This window comes from Asparagus officinalis, chromosome 10 (assembly GCF_001876935.1).
Source record: "Asparagus officinalis chromosome 10, Aspof.V1, whole genome shotgun sequence".
NCBI lineage: Eukaryota > Viridiplantae > Streptophyta > Magnoliopsida > Asparagales > Asparagaceae > Asparagus > Asparagus officinalis.
Genome location: NC_033803.1, coordinates 69,970,239 through 69,980,796, shown reverse-complemented (window position 1 = coordinate 69,980,796; position 10,558 = coordinate 69,970,239). Strand labels below are relative to the sequence as shown.

General features: G+C 36.3%; 2 protein-coding genes across 3 annotated transcripts in view; one reads left to right on the top strand and one right to left on the bottom strand.

Annotated features, from left to right (window-relative positions):
• LOC109825712 (nuclear pore complex protein GP210) overlaps window positions 1–8,276 on the top strand; it is a 29,064-nt gene extending 20,788 nt beyond the window's left edge. The window contains exons 24-36 of the mRNA XM_020392587.1: window positions 131–539; window positions 2,143–2,245; window positions 2,327–2,457; window positions 2,650–2,721; window positions 3,046–3,127; window positions 3,443–3,550; window positions 3,663–3,804; window positions 5,345–5,428; window positions 5,552–5,792; window positions 5,890–5,944; window positions 6,040–6,131; window positions 6,215–6,275; window positions 7,628–8,276. Coding sequence (XP_020248176.1) covers window positions 131–539; window positions 2,143–2,245; window positions 2,327–2,457; window positions 2,650–2,721; window positions 3,046–3,127; window positions 3,443–3,550; window positions 3,663–3,804; window positions 5,345–5,428; window positions 5,552–5,792; window positions 5,890–5,944; window positions 6,040–6,131; window positions 6,215–6,275; window positions 7,628–8,007 — 1,960 coding nt within the window. The 3' untranslated portion in view covers window positions 8,008–8,276. The remainder of the gene's footprint in view (window positions 1–130; window positions 540–2,142; window positions 2,246–2,326; window positions 2,458–2,649; window positions 2,722–3,045; window positions 3,128–3,442; window positions 3,551–3,662; window positions 3,805–5,344; window positions 5,429–5,551; window positions 5,793–5,889; window positions 5,945–6,039; window positions 6,132–6,214; window positions 6,276–7,627) is intronic.
• LOC109825713 (ABC transporter B family member 26, chloroplastic) overlaps window positions 8,438–10,558 on the bottom strand; it is a 12,729-nt gene continuing 10,608 nt past the window's right edge. For both annotated transcript variants that reach the window (XM_020392589.1, XM_020392588.1), the window contains exons 13-17: window positions 10,008–10,082; window positions 9,636–9,917; window positions 9,503–9,555; window positions 9,141–9,201; window positions 8,438–8,823 (exon numbers count right to left, since the gene is read on the bottom strand). In XM_020392589.1, coding sequence (XP_020248178.1) covers window positions 8,743–8,823; window positions 9,141–9,201; window positions 9,503–9,555; window positions 9,636–9,917; window positions 10,008–10,082 — 552 coding nt within the window. In that variant the 3' untranslated portion in view covers window positions 8,438–8,742. The remainder of the gene's footprint in view (window positions 8,824–9,140; window positions 9,202–9,502; window positions 9,556–9,635; window positions 9,918–10,007; window positions 10,083–10,558) is intronic.

Here is a 10,558-nt window from a genome sequence, read left to right as displayed (position 1 = left end):
CAAAAAAAAAAAAAAAAAAAACTCCCAAAAAGAAAAAAAACAACAGCAGCAGCACCCGTGCTCGCACGAAAAAAAGAAAAGTGTACATATATCCTTGCACATTGTTTATTAACTGTGATTGGTAAACCAGATCTGCAGGCAGGACAAAAGTTTCAGTTTCGTTCTGCTGTGAGTTTGTGTCATCTGGCATTAAACAACTAGTATCTTACAATGCATCTGAGACGTTGACGGTGGTATCTGATCCTCCCTTGGCTCTTGGGATACCCATAACATGGGTTTTGCCACCTTTCTACACTTCATCAGATCGCTTGCCCAGAGTCTCAAATATGCACATCCACTCCAATGACGGAAAGGGTACCGGAACTATTACTTATTCTGTGCTGAAGTCACGGGGAAAGAGAGAGCTCAGAAAGCAGGATGCCATTGTTATTGATGGAAGTAAAATCAGAACAAGGGAAAGCAATGAACTTGCTTGTATCCAGGCAGAGGACCAGATAACTGGTAGAACAGAAATAGCTTCATGTGTAAGAATTGCTGAGGTCAGTTATCCACCACACATATACGAGGACTAATGTCATAGTAAATCCTTCATTCTACTAGTATAAATACAATCTTGAGTTTTCAAATGAGCTTCTTTCATAGTACCATCTTTCCTAATTGGCGGTCATGGTCTGCAAAAATTCTTCATTTTATAACTTTCTAGGTGCTAATCAAAATTTCTCCCTCGCTGTCTCATGTAGTTCTACCCATATAAGTGATCAGAATAATGTCATTGTTCTTTTGCAGTTCTTAGCTTTATTTTTTTGGTCTCTGTGTTGATGGGGGAACAGATTCTGATTGAATTTGAAATTGAAAACGCCGTTGGAAAATGGATTGGGTGATCATCGGAAGATGAATAAACAGTGCCGGGCGAACATTAACGTGTGAATAGTATCGATGAAGAGTAGTTTCTTTTAAAAAAGAAATCTAATATTAAAAAAGCAAATAAATTAGGATAGACCGGATTCACTCACAGCATCTAACCTATGAATAAATGGCACATTGACGAATCACTAAAATTCTCAAATAATCATAATTTTATTTATCAATCAATGTCCTTTCCTCATGAAGGATACAACTTATTTATAGAATAAACTTAATATTATCTTATCAAATAAAACTTAACAAAAATCAACTAAATCTTATCTAATAAAACTGATAATATTATCTGAACTAAATATCTAATAGAAACATCTAAGAAGATAAACTCTCACTGCAAATTTCTATCAACTAAAATAAAATCTCCTAAATAAAATCCAAACTAAATTACCAAATAAAATCAATTCAATCTTAACTTGTCCTGCATCATGCATCTTTGAATTTTTTTAAAGATTATCCTTAATTTAGTTATACAATTACTGCTCCTACTTTGAAAACAAACTTGTAATGTTCAAATATCTTGGTTGAAAAATTTGTCGATGTCCACTTGCTATTTTTTATTTTGCTAACATGTCACTGCGCATACCTTTTAAACGCATCGCAGAAATTTCCATGATTTGACCTCAATAGGTGAATCCCTCCTAGAACTTTAAAGTGGTTTCTTGTGAAAATGATGCATGTCTATTTTTTTTTTGTTCAGCATCTTCAACTTCCCTCAGACTCTTGAGTATGCGATCCTCATGTGTGATGTTAGTTCTCATGTGATCCTGTTCTCATTTTTCTCTTTAACCAAACATGTTATTCTTCTCACCGGTAGCCTACATCTTAATTTTCTTGAGCGTGGAAGATGACAATTGATATGGCTTCATGGCTAAATCAGGCATGTGTAATTTTGTATTAGTGTACTCGTTTTAATTAACTAACTTGAGGACTAAATCAGGAGTAGATTGCATGTCTTGTTTGATTTAGAGCCAGGTTGCTCTTATACTATATTGAAATCCCTTTTAACTTCTGCAAAACTCTGAAGTATTATGGCCAAGAGTATTATGTTTCCCTTCTATTTCTCATCTGAGTGTGATATGATAATGATATTCCTTTGGAGCTGTGATAGTTTATTTGTACTTAGTTACCTTGTAATGTTGGACATTTCTATTTTGGAGCTGTGTTAATTTCACTTGCAATAATATATTTACAGAAATTTCTTTTTTCTTTTTTTAACATCAGGTGGCTCAACTAAGGGCAAGCACGACAGGTTCTACATTCCATGTTGCGTACCTTGCAACAGATGCTAAAATGGAATTGGCAATTAACTACTGCGATGATTTAGGTACCTTCTGAACCCGGAAACTGATTTAAGGAACTGTTTCATTTCGTCTGGGCTTAATCTTGATTGCCTTGTATTGATTAGGATATTACTTCTCGGAAGCACACGGCGTGGTTCCATTAGACGTTGAGACTAATTATCCTGATGTTGTGTTCGTTCAAGGGGCAAGTGATGCAAATAAGACAAATGGTGGCATTGGAAATATTTTTCTTAAGGTTAGGCTGCATTTTGCTATTAGAGTTTTGTTTAGGTATTTTTTTCTTGGCAACAACAGGGAAGTTGGATCTATTGTCTATGCAAAGTCCTGATCGCATATTGTTTCTTCTAGCATTTATTCTTTATCTGACAACTCTCTCTCTCTCTCTCTCTCTCTCTCTCTCTCTCTCGCTCTCCTTTAAATGTTGCAGGCTAGAAATCCAGGGCGAGCTCTTGTGATGGTAACGATGAAATATAAGCCTGAGAAAGCTGACTTCATCCTGGTATTGTTTGTTTGTGTCTTTTATTTATAGCTTTTATTTAGCTGCTGGGCAGGTAGTGCTGTAGCAGCAAAGAAAATGTCTTTCAGTTATTCAAGGTAATTAATAGAGAACTATGGTTTAAAGAGGTCTTGGTTACTGTAGTAATTTAGTTGAAAAGCAGAAGGTGAAGTTGCAAAATTACAATTTAGCCAGCTTTCTGCGGTGTGAATTAATCCTTTTTGCTTAATTCATATTATTCTACTGTGGCTTAGATGTGATCTTTTGCATTTCTGGAAAGAATCTTATCTGACTTTTGACCAGCTTATTGTCTTATTCCTTTCCAAGGTATCAGTTGGTGCCCAGTTGTATCCTCAAAACCCTGTCATTCATGTTGGACATAGACTTAATTTTACTGTAATTGGAGATGGTAAGCCTCCTCTTTATATGTTTTTGGCATATCTGCTTTTCTTTATATGTTCTGGGTTATATGTGTTTGTCATAAGTCTGGGGACTACACATTTAAAATGCACTCCTTGAAATGAAAATATCAAGATCTGTGTAGTAGTTGGCAAATTCATTGTACAATTGGTCTTTGAGCTTCCCATAAAACTTTCTTAAATACAATAGCGCAAGTGTTTTATTGTCAATTATTGTTAGTATTTGAAACTCCTTGGAAGGTATTTAAGCATGCACCGAGTGAATTGATATCTGTTCTGTTGCTAATCTTAACCTTTCTTGGTAGGTATACATGGTCCTCGATCAGGTCAGTGGTCAAGTAGCAATGGAAGTGTTCTGTCTGTAAATAAGATGTCTGGTGAAGCTCACGCACATGGTGAAGGTTTAGTTAAATGTATGTAATTGGCATTTTTTTGTCTTTTGTTTATATTGCGGATTGAACTGGCCACTGTAGGCCAGTTTTTAACTTCAAATTATCTCATGTTAGCAAGTTTTTTCTTCGGCAGTGACGTTCAGAGATTCCAATTTAAAGCTGCAGACTACTGTTTCTGTGCTAAAAGCTGATCAGATGTTAGTTGATTCTCCTGCAGAGACATTAACTAACGTCCCATCTCCAGCTGAAGGTTACAAGTTTCCTGTTAAGTTTAGGTGTGTTTGGTAACCATTACTTCCTTCATTTTGTGGAATCTGTAGAGTTTTCTAATCCTCTTCTTTTCAAGCACCTGAATTAATCAACCAAAAGGATCTACTCACATAAATCTTTTTCATATGTCTCAATTAAATTATCTGTTAATGCAGTAAGAATAGTCTTATCTTAGTTGAGAAGAGTAACTAGGAAGACTTGTGGAGTGTTAGGTCCTGTAGACCAGCAAAGGTAGACAACTTTCTGAACAAATATTGGTAGTACATACTTTGAACCTAGTACCAGCAAAGGAAGACAACTTTCTAAACCATTTTGGCTTTTGAATTGTTTGTTATAAAACAATAATCATAATAGTAGTGTATGGCAATAACAATAAAAGATCAAGCTTTACTCGCAATATTTTGACGATATTTACATGAATCTTTTTATGTATGTAAATGGCCATTCAGTTCCATTAAGGGTAACCTTCTGCTGTAGTGACAATGAATTATATTCTGTAGGATTCATTTCATAGAGATTCCTAATTTTATTCTGATGGTTGCTTACATAACTCAATACTGAGACTTGACATTTATAGAGATCCCTAATTCTATAGGAGCCGAACCTGTTTCGTATCTGGAGCCAACACCGAAACTTTAGTGGACGCTCCTTGTATATTTGCATACACTTAGTCAATTGTGTACTCATTTATATAATTCATGTTGTACTCAGTTATATAATTCATGTTTTAATTTAAAACACTCGTCATATACTTCTTGGACATGTATCCTACCCTTCACATACAATTCTTGAAGTTGGCTTGGACATAAGTAGGGTTGTTGCGGCCCACATGTAGTTTAAAACTATTATATTATAAAGGGTTTTTTGAATATCAAGTTAAATAACGAGCAATTTTGTAATTTATAGATCTTATTGTAAAAGGAACATATAAATGTTATAGGAATTTTATTTCATAGAACATGAAATGAAAAAGTAATATAGTTAAATGTAGAACATTATATATATACATCTATGTGTAGCCATGTCCCCGTGCTCTACCTTTTACAACTTTTCTGTATCCGACACCCGTACCCATGTATCTTAGCTGTCATGCAATGTGCTTCTAAATATTTTGATACATTACCCAGACTACTGACATGATCATGATAAGAACAATGCAGTTTGCAAATATTTATTTTAAACTAGAGATTTGATCACTGTTTTATAGATGAACTTTCCTGTTCAGAGAAATCAAATGGCTTATTTTTCTGTAATTTCTGTATAGGAGAGCTAGAGGTATCTAGGATTCTAGGTTCAACCTGTTTTCCCGTTTCCTCGTATTTCGATTGCTGAAATTGTTGTGTTTGATCAGGAGCAAAACGAAGTTTTTATTCCTTAAGTTCCCCCAAAATCACGTTGGGTCTGTAAGATATATGCTGATGAAACGTATTTTTTTGAAAGTTAATTCTTTATGGTTCGTGGTTAAGATAAAAATACCAAGAATACTTGCTAAACATCCTAAGTGTATGGCTGAAACAGTTTCCCTTTATTTTTGGTTGGTTGCAGAAATGACCCCTATGGAAAGTTTGAAGCTACTGGAAAGGCTGTTGAAGTCGTATATGATTGCAGGGTTGACCCACCTTATGTCGGGTATGGCTTCTTCATTTATAGTGTTGTTCTCTTTTTTTTTTCTTTTTCTTTTTTTCTTTTTGTTCGGGGCGGGGTAGTTCTATCAAACCTTGTTTCACTAATTTTGTTCCTTGTGTATCTTAGGTATGCAAAGCCATGGAGGGATCATGGGACTGGTAATTCATATTGTCTCTTCTTCCCCTACTCACCAAAACATTTGCTGAGTTCCCTGTCCAAGTCAAAGGCTGCAATATCTGAACAATATGACAGAAATGATGGGTTTCTGTACGTTTCGGTCATAGCCTCATTGAGAGAAGCACCTCAAGTTGAGGGAGCTGCCCATGCACTTTTTGTTGGAGGATTCTCTATTGAGGGAGCAGGAAAGGTAGTTTAGAAAAGCTTTCAATTTGACACCTGCCTACAAAGAGAATCAAACGTGTTATTTATTTATTTATTAAACTACTGGCATTTGGTTCATGCAGTTAAATTTGACACCAAGCTTGAACAAAAGCCTGATAAGAGTTATAGGCAACACAGGTAGCAAGTGTGTTAATATTTTTTGCATTTACAATTGCAATATTATTAATGGTATTGTTAAACATCTTCTGTTGTAATTATATCTTCTATTTTAGATGTCGAGATTTATTGGAATGCGAAAGATCTGCTGCTGGTTACCCCTTTCGGAACAGATGGATTTGGCATTGGTGGGGTTAGAGAATACAAGGTGATTTATTGGATCTCAAGGCAACAACCAAAAATGTGTACTTGTAAATTTCTTAATGCTTACTTTTTCTGTCCATACTTCAGGTTGAAGTGCTGAAAGATCAGAAAATCACAGATACGCTAACAATAGTGCTTCCTACAACAGGTACCAAGTCTGGTTCTTTATTTTCTATGCTTCATGTTACACAAAACAATGAAGAAAACATTTAACATCCATATTCTAGAATTTCTTGCGTTTTTTTTTGTGAGACTGTGAGAGTGCCTAAAGATGCATGAAATTAATCTACTGTAAAATATTTGTCTTTGTTCCTTCTGAACTTTCCATTGGTGAGGAGAATTTAGGAGGTCATTTGATTTCATGGCGCCATAATATAAAATTCAACCAGCACAAAAGTAGTCTCCCTGCCTGCCATCTGGCTTAACAGGCTTTGTGCGAAGCCACTCTTTTTCATAGCTTAACTTGCCAGAAATTTCGCATCAAGTAATACATTGAAAAAAATCATTTTGACATCCAATCATTAAAAATAACTGTCAAATATCTGTGGAGAGTTCCTAATATGGAACCCATTCCTCTGCCAACTCCCATTTCCAGTGGGAAAACGGTTGGACGGTCATGGTACTAAATGATAGGGGTCTGATGATCGTATGTAACGACGTTTGAACAAGTTTTGAAGTCAAAACTTACATTTAGCAGACTTGATCATGGAGGCTTGTGATTCTTTAGTGAATGTCTAGAAGTTATGTAGATGTATCAAAGCCTGATTTATATCTCCATCCACTTACTGATTTCTACGAGTCATGATGTCCTTCTGATAATGGCTAGTTATGAGTATTTGTCTATTTGATTGGATTATTTTGGCTGGATCGGTTGAGTTTTGGACAGAGGCCGTTGACCATCAGGTTTGATTGAGTTCTATCATTCTGTTTAACTAGCAACATTTATTGCAGTAAGATTAGTTGTAATCAGGTTTCAGTTTCGAATGATAAGGTCAGACTACCATTGCGGCTTCGTGTGACATATCTGTAAACTCCGCTCTCTCTTAAGGACACTAGTTTTCTCATGATTGCTGATTGGCATCAGAATTATTTTTTTTCTTTTCCTTTTTTGGTTTAATGGCAGTTGCACCTCCTTACTATGAGGGTATAGTCCCTTATACCCTTAAACTATTTTATTATCAGGTAGATATTATTTCCCCAAATTAGGTTGAGATGTCAGGTGAGAATTACATGACAACAAATTACCTTTTGTCTTCAGATTAACTGAAAAAGAAAAAGGACTCTGTGTCTATAATGAGGGCAAAAAATAATGTGGTCTAAATTAAGCAGTTATAAGTGGCTAAATCTCACAGTATAGGGAGTGCATCTCCGATTAAACTTCCCATTCTCCCTTTTTCCGTATGTTCTATGTGCAACCAAAATTAAAGAGGACTTTAATAATTGTTCAATTATGCAAGAGAACAGAAAACCCCTAGTAAGCTTCCAAGTGGTTTAATGCAGGTCAGCAAATGGAAGTAGATGTCAACTTCGATCCTGATGGGGAAGGAGGAAGCAGAAAACCCGCAGCAGAGTCGAGTACTTTTATGTGGGGTTTAATTATCACGTGTTTAGTAGGGCTAATAGCCACAGTCCTCAGCTTCATGGGATTGCTCGAGAGAAGAAGTCGAAGAACTTACACGCCACCCACAGTTGCAGCAGGCTCTCCAATAGGCCGACGTGACCAAAGCACTGCCACTCCTACCGCTGCTACTGGTAGCGTTCATTCATCGCCTCATACGCCCAATAGCCCTTTCGTCGATTATGTGAGAAGAACAATAGATGAGACTCCGTATTATAGGCGGACTGGGAGAAGGCGGTTTGATCCGCAGTATACTTACTAGATTACGTAGTTTATTTGAAGGGAAATGCTTGTCGTCCGTTTTGTAGCAGGTTCATGTATATGTGGAACTGGGGCAGATGAATTTTTGTAGAGACAATTCCATTGTGTTGAGGGGGGGTGTGATTGATGGGCGACATAATAGGAGCAGCATGTTGGCCCACCTTCAATGTAATTCGAAAACACTTGCACATTAGTTGTGACTGCATTTTATACTGTAATTGCCAAACCTAACTGTCCAAGTTATGAAAGAAACACAGCATGAGCACTAAAGATGTCTCGAGGGCCAAAAGACGGTTTGTAATTTTCCATCCAAATTTATAGACCCAGCCTGCTATAAGACGGATGTGCCCTTTTTTCTTTCTTATTTTTTTGACTGTAAATTAAAGAGAGAAAATGAGAGAAATTAGCGAAAAAAATAAAAAAGAATTCCATTCCTTGACAAATTTTCTCTTAAAATGAAGAATTAAATAGTTCAGTATCAATCATAGTCAAATGTAAATGGGGTTCTTTAACAAGTTCAACATGACTGAAATAGTACAGTAAGAATGAACCTTACAAGTTTAGATCAACCGATCCTTCTCTCTAATTTTTGGAGGCATCCGAACATGAGCGTGCCTTGTCAAAAAAAGTTTTAAAAAATTGTGATCAATCTCTCTTCGAGTACCTTTAACTGTTCCACATAAATAAAACTTATGGAACAGAAAACATGAAGCGATAAGTGCTCAAGCCTTGAGGATCATGCCAAGGCATCAACTTGTCGATTGGCCAGTCGGGCATACAAGCCACTCTTTCTGATGAGCTCTGCATGATCTCCCATCTGCATGCAAGACAACAGTAGTGAATCACAAGGTTTCCAGTAAATTTTGAAGAATGTAATTTCTTTTCAGCAATCTTTGACATCATTTTTCCTTGAGCTGTATAAATATTCAAGTGCATCCTATAAAGATTTGCAGTAGATACAGAAACGAATCCGCTTTCAGTTTTTAAATCGCTGAACAAACTAACTCGGATGAATTTCCTCGCATATCATTCACTCGCTAAGATGAGCATGACATTCACTCACCAAAAAACAAGGACCTACCTCCACAATTCTATCTTAGCATGATATTCACTCACCAAAAAACAAGGACCTACCTCCACAATTCTCCCGCTATCCATTACAATTATTCTGTCAGCAGCTTGTATAGTAGATAACCTGCACAAAACAACAGGACTTAAGAGGAGAATAACCAGCAACATGGTTAATATTTTAGCATAAAAGCACAAAATTGGAGTTGAATGTGAAGTACGATCGATTGATGACAAAAAGCTTATAAAAAAGAAACTTATGTGGATAATGCAAAATTCCTAGCATGTCGATAATTATGAGTCAGCTAACAGGTTGCTGGACCTAGCAATATTATTTTGGTCAAGGAGTTCAAGCTCATGAAACCAAGGATAAAGAATGAATTCATCATTACAAAAGACGAAATATGAAGATATGCAATGAGGATTACCTATGCGCAATCACAATCACACTGCTCTTTGCCTTGGCGTTGCGAAGGATTCCCTTAACAAATATAAAAGAATAACATAGTAAATTACATTCTGATGCAGGCTGAAATTCATTCTGTAGAACAAAACCTCTACCTTGATATAATGTTCACTCTCGGTATCAAGGGCGCTGGTGGCTTCATCTAGGAGCAAAATGGTAGGATCTCTAAGAATAGCTCTTGCAATGGCAATCCGCTGTTTTTGTCCGCCACTAAGAAGAGAATTGTCCACAAGGGTTTCATATCCATTGGGAAGAGACATTATAAACTCATGTGCATATGCTTGCTTTGCAGCCCATTCCACTTCCTCATGACTCACTTCCCTCGCACATCCATACTTTATATTTGAAGCAACATCCATACGGAAAAGGCGGGGTTCCTGTTAAAACTTTAATATCAAGTAATGCATTCTAATAGCCAACAGGAAAACTAAAATAATTACATGTCAAAACCAAGAATGATTAGGGACCTGTCCAACAAAGCCAATTTTTTCCCTCAACCATTTGATGTCCAACTCTCCAAGAGGGACTCCATCGATTAATATCTGAAATAGGAAGCAGGTCCATCGATTAATATCTGAAATAGGAAGCAGGAGAAAACATTGCCAAGGGTCTGTTCAGAATATCTTCCACATGTTTACATTTTGCAAGGCAATTTTATAAAAGTACATCATGTGAAAGTATATCATAAATTTGCATTAATTGATGAGCTAAACTTGCATGTACTATAAGGTAGATATATTCTCTGGAAAACCTCTTTCCTGCCATAATTTCCTTATGAGGATTTGGCACAACATAGACATTAGCATCAAAGTGACCAGCAGTTGTAGATCTACTATATTTACACTGGCACCAAGACATCTGATCCTAGTTAAAAGGTGAGATATTATAATTATGCAATGATTAAAATGATGGTTCACTGTGAGCACTCGGTGAAATAAGTTTCTCTTGCCAAGGGATAATCACGTCAAAGTACTTAACAATCATTCAGGTACTCCTGGATAAGGGTATAGTCACTCTA